The sequence below is a fragment of the Penicillium diatomitis genome (assembly GCF_028827545.1).
Source record: "Penicillium diatomitis strain IBT 30728 chromosome Unknown utg000002l_segment0_segment0, whole genome shotgun sequence".
Taxonomy (NCBI): domain Eukaryota; kingdom Fungi; phylum Ascomycota; class Eurotiomycetes; order Eurotiales; family Aspergillaceae; genus Penicillium; species Penicillium diatomitis.
In genome coordinates this window covers 358559-380607 of record NW_026623174.1, presented here as the reverse complement: position 1 = coordinate 380607, position 22049 = coordinate 358559, and the positions used below count along the sequence as shown (strand labels likewise).

The 22049-nt window shown below is 50.2% G+C and overlaps 9 protein-coding genes across 9 annotated transcripts; 5 read left to right on the top strand and 4 right to left on the bottom strand.

Annotated features, from left to right (window-relative positions):
• Nucleotides 1-2475: 2475 nt before the first annotated feature.
• N7539_001348 (uncharacterized protein) lies at nucleotides 2476-2828 on the top strand (the record flags this gene model as incomplete). The annotated part of the gene is made up of 2 exons (XM_056930951.1): nucleotides 2476-2658; nucleotides 2685-2828. The coding sequence occupies 2 exons, from the start codon at nucleotides 2476-2478 to the stop codon at nucleotides 2826-2828; spliced, it is 327 nt and encodes a 108-aa protein (XP_056792982.1).
• Nucleotides 2829-4053: 1225 nt separating this feature from the next.
• N7539_001347 (SIP1 domain-containing protein) lies at nucleotides 4054-5435 on the top strand (the record flags this gene model as incomplete). Its single annotated transcript, XM_056930950.1, has 2 exons — nucleotides 4054-4283; nucleotides 4400-5435. The coding sequence occupies 2 exons, from the start codon at nucleotides 4054-4056 to the stop codon at nucleotides 5433-5435; spliced, it is 1266 nt and encodes a 421-aa protein (XP_056792981.1).
• Nucleotides 5436-5911: 476 nt separating this feature from the next.
• On the top strand, nucleotides 5912-7113 carry N7539_001346 (Qc-SNARE protein; the record flags this gene model as incomplete). The annotated part of the gene is made up of 2 exons (XM_056930949.1): nucleotides 5912-6999; nucleotides 7062-7113. 2 exons carry the CDS (start codon nucleotides 5912-5914, stop codon nucleotides 7111-7113), a joined length of 1140 nt encoding a protein of 379 aa, XP_056792980.1.
• Nucleotides 7114-7388: 275 nt separating this feature from the next.
• Nucleotides 7389-10109, bottom strand: N7539_001345 (ATP-dependent DNA helicase 2 subunit KU80; the record flags this gene model as incomplete). Its single annotated transcript, XM_056930948.1, has 11 exons — nucleotides 7389-7430; nucleotides 7488-7957; nucleotides 8027-8223; nucleotides 8276-8652; nucleotides 8708-9226; nucleotides 9282-9342; nucleotides 9398-9566; nucleotides 9624-9691; nucleotides 9748-9814; nucleotides 9866-9920; nucleotides 9981-10109. 11 exons carry the CDS (start codon nucleotides 10107-10109, stop codon nucleotides 7389-7391), a joined length of 2154 nt encoding a protein of 717 aa, XP_056792979.1.
• Nucleotides 10110-10459: 350 nt separating this feature from the next.
• Nucleotides 10460-11182, top strand: N7539_001344 (DUF4149 domain-containing protein; the record flags this gene model as incomplete). Its single annotated transcript, XM_056930947.1, has 3 exons — nucleotides 10460-10491; nucleotides 10567-10600; nucleotides 10655-11182. 3 exons carry the CDS (start codon nucleotides 10460-10462, stop codon nucleotides 11180-11182), a joined length of 594 nt encoding a protein of 197 aa, XP_056792978.1.
• Nucleotides 11183-11435: 253 nt separating this feature from the next.
• On the bottom strand, nucleotides 11436-13163 carry dps1 (putative aspartyl-tRNA synthetase Dps1; the record flags this gene model as incomplete). Its single annotated transcript, XM_056930946.1, has 3 exons — nucleotides 11436-12113; nucleotides 12175-12549; nucleotides 12582-13163. 3 exons carry the CDS (start codon nucleotides 13161-13163, stop codon nucleotides 11436-11438), a joined length of 1635 nt encoding a protein of 544 aa, XP_056792977.1.
• Nucleotides 13164-13820: 657 nt separating this feature from the next.
• On the bottom strand, nucleotides 13821-15170 carry N7539_001342 (putative HAD superfamily hydrolase; the record flags this gene model as incomplete). Its single annotated transcript, XM_056930945.1, has 4 exons — nucleotides 13821-14209; nucleotides 14344-14591; nucleotides 14640-14981; nucleotides 15043-15170. The coding sequence occupies 4 exons, from the start codon at nucleotides 15168-15170 to the stop codon at nucleotides 13821-13823; spliced, it is 1107 nt and encodes a 368-aa protein (XP_056792976.1).
• A 403-nt stretch (nucleotides 15171-15573) lies between these two features.
• On the top strand, nucleotides 15574-16889 carry N7539_001341 (F-box domain protein; the record flags this gene model as incomplete). Its single annotated transcript, XM_056930944.1, has 2 exons — nucleotides 15574-15995; nucleotides 16079-16889. 2 exons carry the CDS (start codon nucleotides 15574-15576, stop codon nucleotides 16887-16889), a joined length of 1233 nt encoding a protein of 410 aa, XP_056792975.1.
• Nucleotides 16890-18661: 1772 nt separating this feature from the next.
• On the bottom strand, nucleotides 18662-21627 carry N7539_001340 (coatomer subunit gamma; the record flags this gene model as incomplete). Its single annotated transcript, XM_056930943.1, has 4 exons — nucleotides 18662-18894; nucleotides 18959-19774; nucleotides 19835-21460; nucleotides 21552-21627. The coding sequence occupies 4 exons, from the start codon at nucleotides 21625-21627 to the stop codon at nucleotides 18662-18664; spliced, it is 2751 nt and encodes a 916-aa protein (XP_056792974.1).
• Nucleotides 21628-22049: the final 422 nt, after the last annotated feature.

Here is a 22049-nt window from a genome sequence, read left to right as displayed (position 1 = left end):
GGAATGGAACCAATTGCAGTGCTGATGGGCGGCGTGACTAAGCTCATGAAACAGAACCCAGCTTGGCAGAAGCGAACAAAGGAAACTGAATCACTTGAGGGTTCACAGATTAGTTTTCCGCTTGTAGTCTCTCAGATACTGAACGTGTGCTCTTCAAGCAGTGTGACCTGACTTTGGTGGACATCCTTGCATGAGTCGGTTGTACCTCGGCTACCTGGCAGACGTAAGAAGATCATGACATAATCATCGGCCATGGACGACTTGAGCCGGCCCGGTGAAACTCTCGGAGGAATGTAATTCCGCAAGGGAACTTTGCCGAGTAAAAATTGTTCGTTGAGCAGCAAAACCAAGCTGTCAGCATGGTGTCAAGGCCAAGCATGCTGCCAATGCTTAAATTGACGACCTCTTCCGACCTGCAACGCTCTCATGTAGTTATGGAGGAAACTCCACTACGAAATCGACCCACCCGCCACGGTGGAGGTCACGGATGATGCCGTAGGACCTCCACTCTCCTGTACAAAGATCCACCTGAGTGTCTATGGCTTGAGCTAATTCAATTGACCGACTGACATCCAACAAACGAGGTATGCAGCATATGCCTGTAGTGACATCACCGGTTGGTTGAGTGGTCGAAGTCACATGCCAGGTCCGATGACCAGAGAGGAATCGGTGGAAAAGTTATACCCCTCACCATCATCCCCATTCACCTTACGAGTACCCTTGCCTCGAGGGCACTTCGTTCAAATTCGAGACGGATCATCAAATTCCAATTCGATCTTCCATGTGACAAATAATGTTTATTCGCACTAGAACGAAGCTAGATCATGGCTGTCGTGTTTCAGCATGGGGCGTCCTTGATGAGACTGACCGTGCTGATCATCTGACTCAGGGCTCTCCATCTCCCGACAACACTGCTCTTGCATATCCGCTCATTCTCCTTCATTCTTCACATTCATCACCTCACACTTCCTCGCTCCAAAAACGAGAGTGCGTGATACTCTATCCGGCCGCACGCGCAGGGTCCCGACTAAGTATACTACAAAGAAGGGAATATGCTCAATCAATTTAGAGACATCAATCTACCAGATCACAACATCATAACTCATTGTCCAACTAAGCACCTTCTCGTTGAGGCATTTTGATCCATTCCAGTAGGCTGCCATACGTACCGAATGTCGAGGTTTTCCGAACAAAGTGGAGAACGTTCCACGAGCTTGAGTCAACCACCACTGGTCGTTTGCCTGGATCGAAGGCAGGAGTCAGGCTGTAGCCTAAATCACGAATACGCACGTTGATATCTGGAATCTGCCTCGTTCGAGCGTTTTTAATGATGTTACGGGTTTCGAGGAGACATGTCTCAAGCGGTCAGTTCAACCGGCCTCCTTTGCGCTATCGGCTCACGCCTCAAAACAAGATTTCCCCAGATTCTTTGCGAGCAGCCTTGAACAATTTCCTGGCTCTTTGGAAGCTCTCATATCATGTTCTTGATGTACTGCTTTGGGGCCCTCAAATATTGTGTTGGAGGGTGTGGTGGCTGACTTGGCTCCCAGATGACTACGTTTCATGAACAGCGAAAACTACCTGAGGACTGAGAATCAAGATAGCTCAACCCACACCCCATCGATTGAAGTAGGCTCTTTACCTTCGAAAAGCCTAGCTTCTCAGCTATCGTTTGGTATGTAAATGATTCTCTTAAGTCACCATCACAGATACTCATACCCTAAGTACTTGTTGCTCGTCATCTCATATCTGACTCACCATATTGAACTGTCTCCTAGGAGCTTGAATTGATGAGAAACATCATGAAAACCTGTTATATCATTGGGCCGAAGCCTAGAAACACCCAGCAACTCTTGGCATAATTTTCCCCTTTGTGGTGCGGCTTCTGCGGATGAAAGCGTCAAATGTTGACATTCAACTCCCGCTGGAATGACTACGACTCGACTTGGGGATAGACGCGTCACACCTTCATTTTTGCAGCTCCGGCTTTCAAATTGCACAAACGACTAGGCGAATGGCTATTCTACCGGATGGTGGAATTTGAAGATTTCGCGCCTCTTGGTAGGATGAGTCCGTTCACATATGTGCCATGTCACTCTTCAAAATCCCGGATTTGCCAACTTCAACACGCATCAGAGAGCTCATTGCATCATTTCAGAATCTCAAACTGACCATAACACTTGATTAGGTATTGAAGAACACGTTCCCACCCTCAGCATAATTTCCCCCCTCTTGTGGAAGCTGTGATGCCGAAAATCGTCTTCCGAGCCGTCCATCGTCACATCTTGACATTTACGAGGTCAACAACTTTGTTTGGCAAACATGGCATCAAGATGTCAATTAAACAAGCCCAAAGTGGGTTTACCAGAAAGCCCATCGGCATGGCTATACATCTCACAACTTTTCGGAAATTTTACAAAAAAATTCACCCTCATATCCCCATCTGGGGGAGCAGGCTATAAAACTCCTAGCGCAATGCAGCAGTTTGTCGACCCCTCGGGGCCTCGATCCCAGGGTGACCTCCCCGTCGCGGAATCGAACGCGGACTCGCTTTATGCAGCAGTGGTTGGCCATTACCACTACGCCACTCACCCGTCGTTAGATATATTTGGCGTTTTCGAGATTAACTCTTGTCTACAGGTCTTCAAGCGGTCTAGCGTAAGCAGAGCGCCTTCTGCTAGCAGCACTTGAGTCTCTCGGGTCGTGTTGTGAAGTCTGACAACTCGTATCCACAGTGGACCGTGCAGCAGACCCCAGACAGCGATCTCCCGCTGAGCTCCACCCGGCAAGATCAACAACAGTCCCCAACAGTTGCGACTGCGTCCTGAAGCTATTCCCACTCTCCTCGCCTCAGCACTTTCGACCATCTCGTGCCACCTTCGGGTGGTGAGGCTTTTCGTTCCCCATCACCTTTGTCATCCGGGCACCATCACCGAAACTGCTCCGGTCAGGTGGGCTCCACCCGCAGTATCAACCAAATTAATGAACCACCGCAACTGCACTTTGAAGCCATTTCCAGTCTCCTCGCCCCAGCAGTCTCATCACACTCATACCACCTTCGGGTGATGAGGTATTTCTGTGCCCATCACCTTTCGTCACTCACGGACCCTCTACAAATTATTTTCATATTGAGGACCTTGCCTCTACCCGCATGTTCGTCCAACCAAAATATATATCCACTCTCTGCCACATTCAAGTAACAAGGACCATCTGTTCACATCAAACACACACACTCAAATCATCTTGGTTGTCAATTCAATACAAGCTTGTCCTTCATTTCATTTGAAGCGACTCGACGCAATCAACCTCAGATTATGTATGAGACGTTCCTCGCAACAGATTTTCGGCATGCTGAAAATGTTTCAACCTGATCAGACCGATCACTTCGAGGTGATAACGGGACCTTAGAAAAACGAGCTACATTGCCAGATTTGTATGACCAGTAGGCTTGCAAATGGTATCGGAATCGAGCAATTTCCAATTGCTTTAGCGTCTATGGTGATTGATGGTCAGGAGGTTTAACGTTCTTGATGGGGGGATTCCTGGAACTCAAATCCTAGCACTGGGCTCCACTCACGAGACTCCTTGGAAAAAGAATAATTCTTTCAAACTCACCTAACACACTTTTCAAGTAGTGAAGCTGGCGTGTCTTTTCTATGGTCCAGCTGCCGGGTTGTTTGTTTTGGACGATCGAGCCTTCCAATCCACCCACGTGGTGGGCCTGCAACCATTCCCAAAGAGGAAATTTAATAACAAGACCTTCCACGAAGGGCCTGAGTTGCGACCATAACTTCAAAACAAGAACTCTCTTCATCTCTGTAACCGTTCCCTTATACTTTGAGAGGTCGTCATGTCTCCGAAGATTGTATTCGAATATTCAATTCTTCTTTCCATTTGCATCAGGCCTAAATTATCGGGAAACAGCCGCAAGCCGATAAGCGAGATAAGCGCGTATACTTCGATAATTCCGATAAGGTCCCGTATTCTCAAGATCGCCGATAAGAGCCTTGAGCCCGAGCTCTTTCCGCAACAATTTCACCTTTTCCACACTCAATGACAATGCCCGAGAAGCGCAAGCCTTCCATGTCTGAACCAGCCTTTAAAAGACCACGCCTAAATGATTCAGGCGATAGAGAAAGCTTTCAATCGGTTGATAACCAAGAAAGACCCAAAAATGACCCTACGTTCGGGCAGAAGAGCGCCTTCCCAGGGCTTGATGACGGAGGGGACGAACTCTTCTATGGATCGGCAGATGATGGGATAGAATACTTGCGCATGGTTCGGTGAGTTCTTTTTTCGTTGTGGCTGATGTGCTGTATCTGCTGAATTTCTCTACGTACCCTAGCCCATGTACAATAGTGCGCTTCAGGGTCTGACCGTCGCTCATATCTCAATATAGATCCGAAGCAAGATCGCTACCATCCCTATTCACTGCACCAACGGCAAGAAAGCGAAATGAAGACGCCGAACCAACCAACAGCGTCTTCGACGAGACGACAGACACGCACAAATTTCCGGCTGGCTTCTACGAAGACGAGGCTTACATAGCACCCCCTACGGCCGACAAACCGCCGATCGCTCTGCTCGACGATGGTTATCCCGACGCCCAGCTATCTTATTATAATCTCCTCCGCCACCGTTTTCTTTACCTTCGATCAACACTCCGCTGCATACCTCCAGCATCAGCTATCGCTGCTCTCGATGACGCTCATCCGATCAGCCTCCCAGACCGAAGTACAGCCGCTCGAAAGGAGTGGCGACGACTACTGCTCACCGAAGAACCTACCATGGTGCAACTCGCATGCTTGGACTCGGCAAGTGTGCTTCGGGTGCTGACAATTTTGGCGCGGGGCCTGGGAGAGAGCGTTAGAGGTGGCGATGTTGCCTTGGTCCGAAGAGTCGGGGCATGGGCCTGGGGCCTTCTGGGAAAGTGTCGTGAAGTTGGAGAGCTCGCCACTGACCAAGTAGGCGAAATTCGTGATTTCGGAAAACGCGCAGCCAAAATATTACTCAGGATACGAGAGGCGGAGCTCAGGCGTTCGAACGAAGACAGTGACGAATATGATTCAGATACCGGTGGTGATTCAGAAGAGGCCCAGGCAGACGCAATCATGCAAGACGAGTCAGACTCATCACAGCACGCAGTCACGGACATGGCCGAGTCAGATATGGACATGGCCGATGCGGACTTGTCATCCGCACTCGAGGCAGCGAAATCGCGCCTACAAGCTCAGTTAGACGAAGATGCAGCTGCTGAGCAAGAAGATCGAGCTGCTGAACAGCCTAGTGGGGACTCAGCTCAGCAAGCGCGCATCTTGCTAGATATGATTCTCACTGTCGTGGGCGAATTTTTTGGTCAACGAGACCTTCTCGAGTTGCGAGAGGTATGGGTGTTGGAGAATGCCCATCACGAGACAGTAGAACTCGAAAGTTGACGGGTGAAGGTTTCAGCCTTGTGGTGATTATCACCAGCTGACAGACTAGCGGCAACAATAATTTATAACCGCAACTTGTGAGGTTCCTTACGAACCTGATGTTAAAGCTTGCGGGTTATCTGCAGCAACTCCACACAATACTCCCATATTGCGCATGACCAAGTCCTTCTATGGACTGGAGGCAACCAATGCGCCTAATCATCTTCAATCACCGTCGTCATTGAGGAGAATATCGTCTCAAAAAGGGTTGAATAAATCAACCTGCTCCGGTGCTCAAATCACCTGATCCTCAGTCAATGCCGCTTGATGCCTGATTATTCGGGAAAACCACCTCGGGAGGTTGCGTCATGGGCCCCGTTCCCCCTTGGCGTTCACATCCGCACCCGACCGCAGCAGCTCCCTTATCGTCGGTCTCGACACTCCGATACAAACTCGGAGCTGTCGACTGAAAAATTGAACGTAACCAACCATCAGTCATGGCACCGACCGTGGAGATTTCGATTCCGTCAACGACAGTCTCACACACTTCCACTCCACACACTCTCTATCACATTACTCTCCGCCTTCCACTCCGCTCCTTCACCGTCTCCAAGCGTTATTCAGATTTCGTGGCTTTCCACAGTGACTTGATCAGCCAGACAAACGCTCAGCCCCCACTCCCTCTCCCTTCGAAGTCATGGTTTTCCAATACTGTATCAAACGAGCGTTTCCGTGAAGAGCGTCGGCGCGGGCTTGAACAATATCTCCGAGCCATAAATGAAGCGACCGATGGGCGATGGCGCACTTCATCCGCATGGCGAGCGTTCCTGAATCTGCCTTCCGTAGCAACCGCGTCAAGTTCAAATGGAACGACAATAACCTCATCCCGACTACACGCTGCCATAACGGACCCGAGCTCGGCGGCCAATGCTTCCATAAACGATCCGACGCTGTGGCTCGACTATTACCGCGACATGAAGACTCACTTGCATGATGCCAGGCTACAGTTGTCACGCAGAGATCAGGAGACAACCCCCCAGAAACAACATGAAAGCTCAGCGCAAGCAAAGTCAAGTCTCGTCCGCGCGGGCTCAATGATATCAACCCTTGAGGAAGGGCTGAAAAATCTGGGCATGCGCGGAAATCAAGATCCCTCAAGGTCAACGTCTAGCCTGGGTGACGGGGAACTTCGTAGACGGAAGGACCTTCTAATCAACGCGCGCAAGGAACGAGATGGGTTGGAGGATTTACTGCACGCAATGGCTGCAAAGAGTCGCCTGGACAATGCTGTTGCCTCGATTGAAGACAAGGAGGCTCTCTTGAAGGCTAGCAACATGGATGCGGCGGGAGGACGCCGGAATGCAACTCGCTCGGGAAGAGTGCTCGGGAAAGAGACCGAGCGCACGCGCGAGCTGGACAATGAAGGCGTGTTGCAATTACAACAACAGACAATGCGAGACCAAGATCAGGATGTGCAGGAGCTGCTGAAGATCATCATTCGACAACGAGAGCTAGGAAACGCTATCCATGAGGAATTGGAGGTCCAGAATGAAATGTTGGAATTAGCAGACGAGGACACCGATCGGTTAGTATCCAAATATGAAGCTCCTCGCACTTGTGACATGTGGAACTAACATAGGTCTACAGGCTGAACGCTAAACTTGATATTGCCAAAAAGAGAATTGGCAAGATCTCTTAAGACATGCGCAATTCAATATCCTGTGTCGCCAGCACGCCAGATGTTGTCACATCCATTACGAAACCGCCCTATCTCCCTTCTCTTCACAGCGTTCTCTGATGTCACATTGATTCCCAGCATGAGCATGACATGGCGAGAATTACTTTCTTTGTATCGAGCGCTGCAAATATTTCCAACGGCGCAAGCGATAAGTGATATCTAATTTGATTTTACCAAACTTGGACAAGTTTGAGACCAAACTCTTTGATCAAGTTCTATGGATAGCTATGTCTGGATCATGAATGGCAGTGCTCGGCCAGTCCATGCACAGAATAGAACTAGGAAATTGATTAGCAGAAGATACCGAGAGCAACGCTTCCCGGGTCAATTCTTACCTCGTTCGCCTCTAGCTCAGTGACCTGGGAGAGACTTGACAACTTCTCATCGATGAGGCCCAGTTTGCCCTTTCTGACTAGCCACCAGAGCTCCAGTCGATCACCACCGAGTTCCTCGCTCAGAATTTTGGCTTTCAAGGAGCGTATCAAGTCATTGTAAAGCGTTGGCTCTTCATAGTCCACTAGTTCCTCGCGCACAGTTCCAAGACTCTCCACGACACGGTCGTAATTTGCATCGCCGAGACTGTCTTTGATAAGCCTTTCAACAATACTAGTCATTTGCCGCACAGCATCATGGATGACGTCCAGGCTATCAGCTCGTGAAAGCATCTGCTTGAACTCGGGAATTGCATTAGATGCAGAGATCTCGGTGCGCTTAGGCTCTTGCTTGAGAAGCGCATCAACATCAAGACCTGACAGAGGTTTTTCGGCTTCACGCAGACGCTTGCGACCTTTGGTTTTTGGTGGCACTGTACACATGGATATTGGTCACTGAGATACATCGAAGTTCTGAGCCTCTATTGACGACATTGACTGACCTTTCTTGACATTCGATGCCTGCACGAGCTTGTCTAAGTAAGGGCTTGACCTCTCAATTAAGTCTTGGCTAGGGTGCGCAAGTTTGGTGAGCTGCTCGGATGGCTCGAGGACAGGATCATTGGGATGCACTGCACGATATCGCACGGCGGCTTCGATTCGATGGAGAAGCGGAGAGTATGAGTCCTCAACAGGTAACCTGCAAAGACAGTGTGAGTATCTGGGTAGTCTTTGGGTATATAAAAGCCTACTCTTCGGCATCCAACTCCATGTTGTCCACATAGTCGCTCATGGCCTGCTTCAGCTCATCGTTAGGGAGATTGCGATGCTCAGTAACAATTTTGCCAGAGACAGTCACCACCTTGTCTAGAGGTGGGAACTGGTAAGAGCGAACATCTTCAGCGAAAGGAAGGACAGCCTCAATAAGACATTCGTAATCATGCTCGATTGACGGAGCGAGAAGTACCATCATTGGCGGCTTCTGTTCCTTCGTAACAAGTCTGGCAACAGCATACGAGTCTTGTTCAAAAAGGGCATGGATGAAAGATGATAAAGCAAGGGACGCTTTGTCATTTGCTCTCTGTGCGATAATGACGTTGGTGTTCGACATTTGGAGATATCGATCGTACTATATTGAGACATCAGCATTTGTCGCACAACAGAGACAAGTGTGTTGAGCACACCTTATCCATATGAATAAATCCAATGATCTCCATTCCAGCAAATGTCTCGAGCGTCGTAATGTTCTCGTCTGTCTGGCTGATGTGGACTGCAGTTCGTCCGTACTCGTAGCCCTTGGCAAGGTCATCTCGTTCAACATCGGCTTTACCCCCGGGTGCAGACTCGTCATTGATTTGATACGTGCGCGACATTCGGACCGTTGTCAGCCTTTCACCACTACTCGATGACGATCCGGCACTATCCTCAATTCCCTCTTGCCCGGTCCCACCCCCTGATCGCACAGCAAACGAAGACGCAGAGGGAGGCTTGGCAACGTAAGTGCGGAAAAAGCGTTCCACAGGAATTCGCAATGCTGTGTTGTACTGGTTCGCATCCCCAAGGCATAAGAAGCCTTTGAATGACGGCATACTCTTTGTCACTTTGATACGAGGAATTTCGAGCTCGGACACAGCCTGCTCAAGGGTCCCAAAGGCTCCGTCACAGCCGTCTGCAAACTCGCGAAGCAAGCTTTCGTTCGCGGCCTAGCGCAATGAGTAACAAATATGGCGCCACGGTTGAGCATTGGTTCAAGCTCACCTTGTGGAAGTCTTTGTCCTCTTCCTTCACGCCAAACTCAGCATCGTCGAAGTCCGCTCCCCTGATGATGTTGATGAGCGACGAGGCATCAGGGCGCTGTTGTTAAGGCAACTTACAAGATAAGGACCTCAATCCCATCATCTTTAATCTTTCTTTGTATTTCTTCAATACCTTCATTATTCATTGGCCCCGTCCCGTTTGTCACGAGGACGATCTTTCGCTTGTATTTCAGCTTCTTGGTGTATGTATTGATCATTTGAATTGCAACCACTATCGAGGAGATAGCTGTGAAGTTATCTCAGCGCTCGCTTTACAGAAGATTTTGACGCACGAATAGCTTACCGTCACCCCTGTCAGTGGAACTGGGCTTTATGATATCCCGGAGTCGCCGGATCTCGGGCATGAGCAATCTGGAAGATCAGTCTCGAGGGGGTAACTTGAGAGTTTTGCAGAAAAGGCCTCTTACTGTCCAAGTTTTTGTAAAACAGAAATTTTTGAGAAGCTATCATCCTCCTGAAGGTCATTCCAGGTGTCTACCACACTTAGCCGTCAAGTATATCAAGCAGAATGAGCGGTGCGCGTACCATCAGAACGCAACGCGACCACGCCAATTGTCGCAGTTTTGCGCCCAGTTGCTATCTATTTGAATAGTCAGTTAAGATTTGCCAGAAGGATTTGACACAAAAGCTGACCACACACCGTCGTTGTGATTCTGTCCCAAACATACTGCATCGCCCATTCGAGATCTGTGACGGAGCGGCCATGTTGACACTTCCCCATGGATTTTCCCACGTCGACAATGTAGACGGTGGCTTCCTTATCAGCCATCTTGGGTTGCTTTTGTGGCAAAGCAAGGGAAGAGAATTAAAAAAGCTGCAAAATACTAGACCTCAATTCCTTCCCAAAGCCGCGAATAGGCAGACGCGTGATATTTCCTATTTGGTTTAGCTTCAGACGCGCGCACATGACATCACTTGATCAATGTGGCCAGATCAGAGAGTGCGTGGCTATAGAAAGTTCAGTGTACCAGGCATACTGGCAATAAGGACTCCTTGGAGGCAAGGGCCGTGGTTATGGATAGCTCCGACCACCTTCATCTTCTGTCCTGCGAGCCTCTTCTACTCTAAATCTCGACCGCAGGCTAGCCCAACTAACTGAAACACTATCATAACCTCACAATGACCGATCCACGCCCGTATCATGTACTCAGGTATGTCCTGATTACTGGGTCTTTGCCCGCTGCTGAGGCTTCATCCGGACATCTTTCTAACGACTTACGCTCTAGCTATGGCACCCTGCTGGGAACCCAAGTCTTCCAGGTAACGTTGGCGTCTCGAATCTGAACACATGCTGTATACTCTTGTATCTCATAGACATCTCAGTCATTTGTCGGAGGGATAGTGGCTTTCCGGGCCCTTCCGCGACCACAATTCGCTACATTGCAAACCGCAATCTTCCCGGTATATTTCTCGATGCAGACTGCATTACCCATCGTGGTCGCCCTGACCGCGAGCAGACAGGGGCAGGCCCTTGGTCTACCAGGGCTCCTAGCTCCTGAAAATCGGATGAACACTTTGCTTCCTATGGCTACTGTTGCAATCACCGGGTTGATTAACATGTTTGTTCTGCGTCCGTTGACTGTGAAGACCATGAGGGAGCGCAAGCACCAAGGCAAGTTACTTTCCCCTTTAAGCCCTGACTTGAGATCATTCTCTTACAAAATACTTGCACCAGAAACCCGCGATGGCAAAAAGTCCTACGATGCTCCCCCTCATTCCAAGGAGATGATGGCTCTCAATAAGAAATTTGGCCGGATTCATGGGCTTTCCAGCATGGTGAACATGGTCAGCTTCATAGCTACCGTCTGGTACGGGGCGATTCTAAGCAAAAGGCTAGAGTAGGCTGCCTTTGAGGCCCTTTCAAGATGTGTATAGGTCTTCACTTATGTGGAGTGAATATGCGTTACTTCTGTACAACAATATCAGTTCTCTCCACTCAGACACACTAAGGTTTCTAGCCTTCTTCGACGAAACCTAAGTAAGCACTTCGGCGGGCGTTCGCGTGAGAAGATCTCTGCGGCTGAAGTCGGGTCCAATAGTCATCGTATGAAACATTGGCTTTTGATTGCGCAATTGCTATCTACATGAGTCGTGCTTAAGGTCGCAGGCGCTGCGGGTCGCGAGGGAACAGCGAAGCCAAGCGAACATTAGGCAGGCCGAGGAAGAACATGACAATACGGTTCATGCCAAGACCACCTCCAGCGTGAGGTGGGCATCCTTGGCGGAACGCATTGAGATAGTCCTCGAAGCCCTCCTGGGTGGGGTCCAAGCCCTTAGCACGCATGGAAGCCTCCAGCTCTTTGATGTCGTTGATACGCTGAGCTCCAGACATGATCTCCTCACCACGCATGAAGAAGTCATAAGAGTTGGAGAAACGGCTGTCGGCGGGGTCGGCCTTGGTGTAGAAGGGACGAACCGCCATTGGGAACTTGTCGAGGACATAGAAGTCAGTGTCGTACTTCTCGCGAATAATTTGGCCCAGTTGCTTCTCCATGGCAGTAGAGAAATCGTTCTCGAAGCGCTCTTGTTCAGACATATCAACACCGGCTTCCTTCAAGAGGGCGACACCGTCCATGTAGTTAAGACGCAGAGCCTTGCCGTCTTTGGGAAGCTTGAAGTCACCCGCCTTGGGGTAGGACTTCTGGATGATAGCGATTTGAGGAGCATAGCGTTCCTTGAGCTGGGTCAGGATGAACACAAGGAGATCTTCGGCGAAATCAAGGACCTCGTGGTAGTGGTTCTGGAAGGTCTTCTCGAAATCGAGACCAGCAAACTGCGCAATGAGTTAGTTCTCCGGACTTTTTCAGGCCGCGCATCTTGTAAGCAAAACTTACCTCAGTCAAATGGCGGTGGGTGTTGCTCTCCTCTGCACGGAAAACAGGGGCAATCTCGAAGACACTCTCCATGTCACCAGCGATACACATTTGCTTGTACAATTGAGGACTTTGAGCAAGATAGGCATTGCGCTTGAAGTACTTGACCTCGAAAACGTTGCTACCACCTTCTGTGGCAGCACCAACCAGCTTGGGTGTGAAGATCCATCGAGATCCACTCTTAATCATGTATTCGGAGAACAATTGAGCAACACCGCTAGAAATCCAGGTGATGGCCTGGCTGGTCTCCGTCTGCAGATCCAGCACACGGTTGTCAAGACGAGTCTTCAAGGTGACGAGCGGGGTTCCTTCGGCATCGACTTGTCCCTCCTCGGCCTCGGTGGGGGAGGACGCTCGGCATCCTTTACTTGCATCGGAAGCATCTGCGCGGCTTCAGAGATCATGTACACCTTGCGAATGTGAAGCTCGAGGTGGCTGATGGTCGCAGAAGAGATAGGGATTTCGGGCTTCTTCACGATACCAGTGACTTGCACGATCGAGTTCACATTCAGACCACCAGTGTACTTGATCATTTGGCGAGAGATGGGCTCCGCAGCCGCGATGACGGCCTGAATCTTCTGACCCTGCTGGCGAAGCATCAAGAAAGCTAGCTTGGCACTCTGTACGCGCGCATTGTCAACGCGCGCCACGACCGTCACTTCTTTCTCATAGGACTCCTCCGAAAGCTCGCTGAAGCGGGTAGTCGAGACAATTTTCTCGGAATCGGGACGCTGACCATACAGGCCCTTTGCAGTATCGTTGGCTTCGGCAGCTGCGGCCTGTGCCTTCTCCTGAGCCGCGCGAGCGGCCGCCTTCTCAGCCTTTGCCTTCTCCTTGGCGGCCTTCTTCAGCGCATTCTTGCTGGCGTTTTTGGAGTCGCCGCCTTCCGCGGGCGCGGCCTCGTTGGTGGATTCGGTCTTGGGGCGAGTGGGCAATTCGGAGTCCGCCATGTTTGCTGGAAGACGGTCAGTTTAGGGGGCTTTCTAACCTGTCTCGTGCGACGGTGCCTTACCTCAATTATCTGACGATGACCAGAAGCTCTTATGACGATCAATGCTTGGTCCTGAGTCACCCCGCCGTGCTTGATTGCCCTAAGCCCTAAGAGGGGATGGGTCATGTGATAGATCAGCTCCCGTCCGGCGTCAAGTACGTAGGAAATATGGTGGAGTCGTGGACGATGACGGCTAGGCTACATGCCTAGAACCTTAGTTATAGAACAAGAGTCGGGTCTTGGATTTGATTGACAAACATAATATTCTGCATTCAAGTTGACTTTTGGTGATTCTCGAAATATGGGAGATACAAACTCTCCCACCAAAAATGGACAGTGCCTACCTTGCCACCGTTATGTCTCCTTCTACTTCTGCTTTTGCTTCTGGCAAGATGCGAATAGCCTCGAATGCCTGATCTATCAGGCCATTCACGGTGCAGATAAGAAGGCGGTCCTACAGATTGAACCACACCAATGGGCAAAAGGTAGAATGTTTATGCAAGAAGGATATGCTGATGCAAAATTCCAAAATGAGGCTTTAGCAGTTAATAGAGACAAAGCATCAAGGATCCAAGACACCGCAATCCTATCACATGCATAGGATAGTATACATGACTTATGTCCACTTGGAAGACTTCAATGCCCATTCGACGGCTCTTTGAACATCGTCCGCGATGGTGCGAGGCGTCCATGCTGGCTCGCCGCCATTGTAAACGCCTGTGCGCACAAGAATAGACTGCCAGCTGCTACCCACCTCACTTCTGTATGAATTGGCACCACGAATGTCTGACTCGGGATTATCGCCGACCATGTACACGCGCTGCAGAGGAGGAAGGTCTGTTGCATGCATGAATGTCCGCGCACGATTGCGCAGCAGCTGTCTTTCTGCAAATTCGTAGGTCGGCTGATAGGGTTTTCCAATCACAGTCTTCTTCAATTCAATCCCCTTACCGGGACCGCCAGTTGTGGCAGCCCAGACGCCCTCTAGCGCTTCTCGGAACCCCCCTGGCCAAGACGGGGTAGGTGGTAGGCTGCTGCCCACCATAGATCTGGGTTCGAGAAATAAAGGGGCGGTTGTCCGTCTTGCTGGTATCCATGGTTGGGAAGATCGGGCCGGCCGTTCTTCTCCGATAAGGTACCCATTACACCGTTCGAGGAGAGCAGGAGATCCATGATCACTTGTGTGTCTAAAGCCCAATCTCGAGGATCATTGAACACAAAGATTGCGTCAATTTTGAGACCCATTGTAGGGTCTTGGGACCCAGACACTGGAGGAAGGGGTCGTGCGAACGACTTGTAATAGTCCGAATAGTTCTTCGAGAACGGCCAAATGGAAGGATTGGCCATGAAGATATCGCCCGGGGTCACAACGTTCTTGAAGCCGTACCTGATGTGACGATTCTGTCAGCGATGTGTCCACTCAAATTGGAAAGACTGAAGTGAGAGGGAGCGAAGGCTTCGGGATATGACTTGCCTTTCGGCAACAAGCCTACAGCTGTCGCCATCGCCGCCTGCAACTAAGATGCGTTTATGTTCCAACGCACTGGTCTCGTCCACGCCTTTGACAAGCTCCGCAAATGGAGAATGGCTCTGGACTATATGAGTCGGGTCGAGTGTCACATTGAGCTTTTCGCTGATTTCCGCAACACGCTCTGTTTCATGCTTTCCGCCGCCATTTGTCAGGAGAATGAACGGAATGCCTTGGTCTTTCAGCAGGCTTAATGACTCGGCTGCGCCAGGAATTGGTTTCGAGGCTCGGAGAAGAACACCGTCGATGCTATGGCAGATGATGAGAGATCGAGCGCAGCAAAAGGAACCAGAAAATACGTTGTTCTTACTCGAACGCGAAGGCGAAGTTCGGTATGCGCGTGCTGCTGGGCGTGTGAACAGGCCGAAGACCCAATGAGCGCTCGGTACGGGCAATATGAGACAGCCTGAGCGAACGCAATGCTGTGAAATGCCTCATTTTGGCTCAATATGCAAGCTTCAAGAATGGTTGCCGGACTTTGACGAGAATACAGTCCTCGAATTAACCATCCCTGAGGCTCGGGAAGTGATATCATCTCCGGTCGACTTCCGCTTCCGCCCCACCCTTTATCGCTTTCTCCGGACTGCCGCCCTGCAAGCTCTGATGACGCTGCTTCAGTGCATATGCATACTGCCCATATGCATTCTTTTGTCGAGGGGCAGCTCCAATTGACCCTCATCTAGGAGGAAGACCGATCGGTCCATATATACAAGTAATCACCGCCAATCCGACCGCCAAACACGCGAGGCAATATGGCTTCACTCGCACCATCTGCGCTTGCTGCACTTCAAACCCCTCCCACTGCAATCCCCAAACAAACGGTTCACTATTCGATCACATCATGGCGACGACTTCCACTATTTACCTCCCAGCCGAAATACGCTTAATGGTCGTTGGACATCTTCTGGCTGATGACGCATACGACGCAAATGATCGAGGAATGCATGAACGGCAACGGGACCTCTGGAATCTTTGCCTCGTTTCGTTCGGATGGTATGAGGCCGCAATCAAGGCTCTCTACGTTGCTCCTCAACTTTGGCGAGGCAACAAGTTCACCTTGTTTATGAAAACAGTGTGTCCGTCTCGAGCGATTCAAAATCAACAAAGAAGGGGACACATTCGAACGCCGGACTTTGGTTCATGGGTGGAGGACCTCAACATGAGCCGACTTGTGCATCAGAGCTCGAACAGCCAAACCGCGCGGCTCTTGGGTAATGTGAAGAAGAGTTTGACTTCATTCACAGCTCCACAGATGGGCATCGCGTAAGTTTCATCCTTTCGTGCGTTTGATACTCAGTTCTAGTCGTTTCTCGCATCATCTGACCCTCACATGATCTTCAATATAGAGTCAACTGCCTGGGAATAATTGCTAAATGTCAGAGATTAAAGCATCTCGACATGAGCTTAGTCCCTGGCTCGGTCTTCGGTTTCCCACGCCTCAAGCAACTCGTGCACAAGTTGCCGGAGCTTCAGACTCTCCACTTGCCAAGGAGCATGGCCCTCACCCGCACCACCCAGGAAGATGGGCGCTGGCCTTCGAAGCTGTCTACCATGTCTCTCGGTGGCTCCATGGATGCCGAGCTCATGCTGGATTTTGAATGGCCCCCAAGTCTCTCGCGGCTTGTGCTCCGGCACTGCATCTCCTTCGATACGCCGGTGATGGAGGATCTCCTTTCTCACGACCACCTCTGCACACATCTCCAGGCTCTCACCCTTGGACGGAGCAATCTCGAGATGTTCGAGAACGGCATGGGCTCTGAGATTCTGTACGAGCTCCAGCAGCTGACATATCTGAAGCTGCCCTGGGACCTCCTGCCGTACTTGTTTATGGTCCCACCCAATGTCCCTGACGTTGCAGACGAGGAAGGCGAACTTCCGATACTGCCCCTGCGAGTCCTCGAGATCACCAAGGAGTATTTCTCAGATCACGATGCCGAGCTCGATTTCTCCTTCGCGCTCTCGAGGGCATTGGACGAGAATCTTCGCAACCTGTTGGCTCTTGGAATAGAACGAAGCTGTCGTCCCCTCCTTGAAAGTCGGTTTCAAGAGCTCGACGTGAAGATCTGGGACCATGTCTCGTCCATACCCGACAGTGAGCTCATGAACTCGGGCATCGATGATCTGGGAATCTACTTCATCGAGGAGGACCCCGAGTAGCCGGGCTGGTGCACGCTTTCCTTGCTCATGGTCGACGATCTGTTTCTTGGTAAATAATTAGGATACCCCTTTGCAAGCGTCCGTTTTGCGAATGCATCTTGAAAAACACAAGTTCGAATCCCAATATTCCTTCTTCAGAATCTTCCGGATCCCGTAGGCCTGCCCGTATTTCTAGGGTATCGTCAACGTTTTCCTTATTGGGCTGTTGGTCACGTGGATGATAGAAGGTGGCCACTGGTGCAGCCAAGAGAGAGGAGAAAAGAACGGCGGGATACTACCTAATGTACCAAAGGTGAGATCAGTAATCCACCAAAAGCCAGAGGCCAGCATGTGACCGCCCGAATCAAATTCCCCTAAAGTATCAAACAGAACTGCAAGGCAGGATTCGCCACCTATAATAGACATCCCGTTCAATGTAGACTTTCACAAAATCTCGCTTTACCTTGTCCCGCCTTCGTCTAATCGGAGACCGAAGCGACGCCCTAAAAAGGTAATGATTTCACATGCGGATGACTCCTTGCACATAGACATTGAGACGTATGGAGCGGTATTCGAAATGGCTATCTGCTTTCTCCGTAGACTAGCTTCACGGATCCAAAACAGCGACGCGGTGATCAGACCGTTAATCAGTCAATTGTCCGAATCACCTTTTGTGCACGCACTGCTAGCCCAGTAGGGCTCAAGAAGATGCCTTGACACTAACATCGGATCAGCGTTGTTGTTGTTGTTGTTGTTGTTGTTGTTGTTGTTGTTGTTGTTGTTGTTGTTGTTGTTGTTGTTATTTTGATAAAGCATGATGCCTCAATCGGGTTTCACCAGGCCTCCACTATGTAAACCCACTATTAGGCCCTAAATGCGTTATACACGGACCATCCAAGAGAGACTGGGGTGGACGATTTGAATGACTATACTGGAGACAATGGACACTTGACACTGTCCAGTGGACTGTGCTTGAGCATGGAGACTTTGCGGAAGGTTCCCACGTGCTACCTATTGTTAGGTATCAGAGGAGTCTACATGACATATTTGTGTATACCCAGAGAGAGGGAACGAAACAATGGGCGTGAACAGACGTCAAGTCTCACATGACTTTGATGTGATCCCATTGAATCCTGCTGAGAATCTAAGCCTGGACTACATTTGCCAAGGGGGTCTCTGCTCTAACTGTATAGTAGGGCATCAGATCACACTGCCATTTCAAAGATATAGACTCCCTGAGTCCTTGAGTTGGTACTGCCCGATGTAGCCGTTATCCACGTCCGCCGTAGACCGCTTAGGGCCGGCATCGCTGATCGTCTTAATCTGTGCACGGGCTGCCGATCCGTCTCTTCACGTGGGGAAGGTAGGCAAAATGGAAACAACCGGTGGATTTGAGCACTGGCCCACTCCATGCCATGCCACCAACCCCGAAAGGAACACGGATACTCCACATCTGCGAATCTGGTCTTGTATAGCAAAGTCACAAATAAGAAACTACGAGGAACAGTAGAAGTTTGTGAAGATGACGCTTGGCTTGATTGAACACAAATTCAGATCCCCCGAGTTTTGGAGTGGTCATAATGGAACCCGTCACAGCCCGCAATGGAAAACGGAAGTAAGGAGTCCCCTCATATTAAGAGAAGGAAGCAGATATCAAGAAAGTATTGACGGTATGGGGAAAGTGAGAAACAAGGATGGGGGAGAATAGGCTTGAGAATGACCCCCAATGTCTACTAAAATTCAATACAAAGTCGCTGTAGACCAAACAGATGAAAGCAAATCGACGAGAGACGTTAAGAGACAGATGCAATCACTGCCGCAGCAACACCCTCCTCTTCTGCTCGCACTGTGATCTTTGTGGTGACACCAGTCTTGCTTGAGTAAGCCATCTTGATCAGAGCAGCCACGCGGCCGCCAGAGACGGTCTTGCCGAACAGCTTGAGGGTATGAGTGCTGTTGTTTAGCGCAACATCAGTGCCTTCCAATGGTTGAAGGGATAGAGCAGAGATGAGTTGCTCAGTAGCATCTTGAAAGGGTTAGTTCATTAATCGCCAGAATACGAGTTCGAGGGAGAGCGGAATAAAACATACCAGCAATGCCCTTCATGTTGCTCAACTGCAAGGTCTCACTCTCCTCCTCCCCGTTGGCACCGGTCTGTTCCCAGATGTGGTCGAAGCTGCCGGCAAATGTGGGAATAACATAGTCGCTGCCGGCAAGATCGAGGTCCTCCACCTGGTATTCATCATCGTAGCCACTCTCTTCAGGCTCGCCAGTCGTTGGGTCAATCTCCTTGCTGGTGAATTTGAGAATGTTCGTGAACGATGTGACTGGGACGCTGTGTGCCCCTCCAAGCTTCTTGAAGGCGACATAGACAACACCCGGTTCATTGGGAGACAACTTTGGAGCTGGAATCACAAAGTCGTCCTCTAGCACCTCGTCATCTGAAGGCGAAGCAATCACTGTCACGTTCTCAAGAACGGTGTCGGGCAATGTGTTCTTGATGTCATACTGCACGACGATGTTCTCTTTGAAGACATGCTTGACAGCAGTGACGACGTACTCGGTTTCACTCTCAGTCAATTCCACAGGCAAGGAAGACTTCAGCAAACTGCCGTACTCCTTGATGTCGGGATGTTGCATGAGCTGTTCCGCGTACTTCTGAGTAGCAGCCACGGTAGCAGCTTCAGCGATCCCGTTGGACTTGGCCTTGGACGGGCCTACTGATGGAGCCTTGAGCGTAGGCGTGGCAGTAGTAAGCTTTTTGGTACGCTCCTCGGCGAGTGCTTGTTCGTGCGAGACAACAGGTACAGTCGAGACATCGAAGGCGGCGGCAAAGGTCTGCTTGTCATTCGATGTGACATACATAACGAGTTGATGTTCGAACGTAGAAAGAGAATACATGGAGTCTATGAGAGTTAGTAACGTTACAACAATCAGTGAACTCTCCAGACATGAGTGAAACTTACCATTCTTGATGAAAGCTGAAGCAGTCTCTTCCTCAGCACCCATCAGACGAAGATTGAGAGCAGCACGATCCCGAACCTCATCATCAGTGTCGTCCACACAACGCGTGAGCAGCACCTGAACGCTGGACTTGACTTCGGGATCCTTTTGACCAATGCCAAACTTGGCCAATGCTGTAACAGCAGCGGCACGAACGATTGCATTTTCCAGAACAACGCGATTGTAGATATAACGAATGAACTTCGTTGGGTGCGCTGTCTTGGGGCCCTCCACGCCAAGCAGGTGAAGAACACGAACGGACAGCTTGGTGAACTCGCAATCCTCAATGAACTCGCAGAGATGAGCGAGCGCATCCTCCTTGCTCTCGGGAACAAACTTGATGAGGTCGAACATGCTCTCAACAACAGTTCGCTTGAACTCATAGCCGCCTTCATCACGAAGGATTCCACTCAAGAAAGTCAGCATACCCGCTTGCTTGCTAGGGAACTTAAGACACAACGTGCGAATCGCCTCGACAATTGTAATCTTGAATTCATCGGTGATATCGGCCATGAAGCCTGAAATCTGCTTCATCAAGCGATCAACACTGGCCTCATTTCCGGTCTTTAACAAGGTGGTAATAGCGAAGGTTGCAATTGATCGATTAGAGTTGGAGATCAGAGATTCGATGTCCGGGTTACAGACGTTCACGACGTGCGGCTTGAATGAGGCAAAGTTGTGGAGAATGCGGATAGCTGCGAATTTGGTGATCGATCGAGGAGAGGACAAGAACAATTGGAGGACGTGAACGGCCTGCTGAGCCTCGGCATCGGTAACATCCCGCACGTCACAAATAGCCTTGGCAGCCTCGAAGTTGACCATCTCATGCTTGTGACGGAGCCAGCCATCCAGCATCTGCATCATGGGTTTACGAAGGCTAGGATCTTCCTCGGCCAGTTTTGCTGCCAACCGAACCAAAAGCACCAGGGCCGCTGGGCTCTTGACAACACCGGCAGCGCCGTATTGTTGCACCATCTTGACCAGCGCCATGCGATCATGCGATCGCATCTGATACAACAGACCAATTGCATGATATTGGTTCATGAAATTGGACTGTGTGATATTGTGAGATTGGGAGCTTGACGCGAAGCCAAGGAAACCAGAAGATTGCTTTGATGAGGAGGCCGCTTCTTGTGTCTCGCTCTGCCATCTCCGAACCACGTCGCGGGCGATAGGGAGAAGATGGTAAGAAGAAACCAAAGCGGCAGATGACACGGAAGGCGTCTTATCGACAATGGCGGTCTTGATCAATCGCTCGATGCCTTGGACGGTCGAGCCATCAATGATGCGGCAAAGAGCACGAATCGCATTGGCTCGGTACAGAACGTCGCTACCGACCGCAGTGTCCTTCATGATGATGCTGGTGGACATGATTACATCTTCCGCAGTATTGGCCAATTCCTTTAAAATAAGGTACACCATTTGTCGCAAAGAGGGATCTTTGTTCTGGAACAACTTGGAGATACCGAAGAAGAGGGTGGTTGCTTCATTGGTCGGGAATTGCTCCCCCGTAAACATGAGGACGGCGATTTTGGTAAGAAGAGTACGACATTTCCGCGGTGAGATTGGTGAGGAATTGAAAAGCCGAGCTATACAAATTGTCTCGTTAGTAGGAAACAATGGGGGAATGCGCGGGCAAGCTACCAGGACAGCCAGGGGTGAGAATTGTCCGTGGCTTACCATCTTGAAACACAGAGGTGCGGTCGAGCTTAATCATGACCTGATCCGCATCCTCATCTTTTTTCATGTAGCTCATGGTGCCGAGGCGCTGGAATTGTACCAGCGATCCGTTTTCGCAGTCTCCTGAAGTTGATTAAGACGGGGTTGTTTGGACTTTGAGTCCGGCCGGGCAGGAATCAAGGACAAAGTAGCAGCGACGGAGGGCGGTGTGAGCAGCCACTGCTTGATTGAAACCAACTCCAAAGGAAAACGCACGAGTGAATTGACTCTTCAGCCAAAAACCTGCCAAAAGAGACGCTGATTACTCGCAACCTTTGGGCTCTCCGGTACTGTTTACGGAGTTAAGTTGAAGGTGGCCTTCCGTGTGTTAGGAGCCACATGTGGCGCGTAGTCCAAACACTGCAAACAGGTGGCATCATGCATTTGCCGGACCACCTTCCCCTCTTTCTACCAAAAAAGGATGCCTATCGTGATATATTCGATACAATTCACCAATTG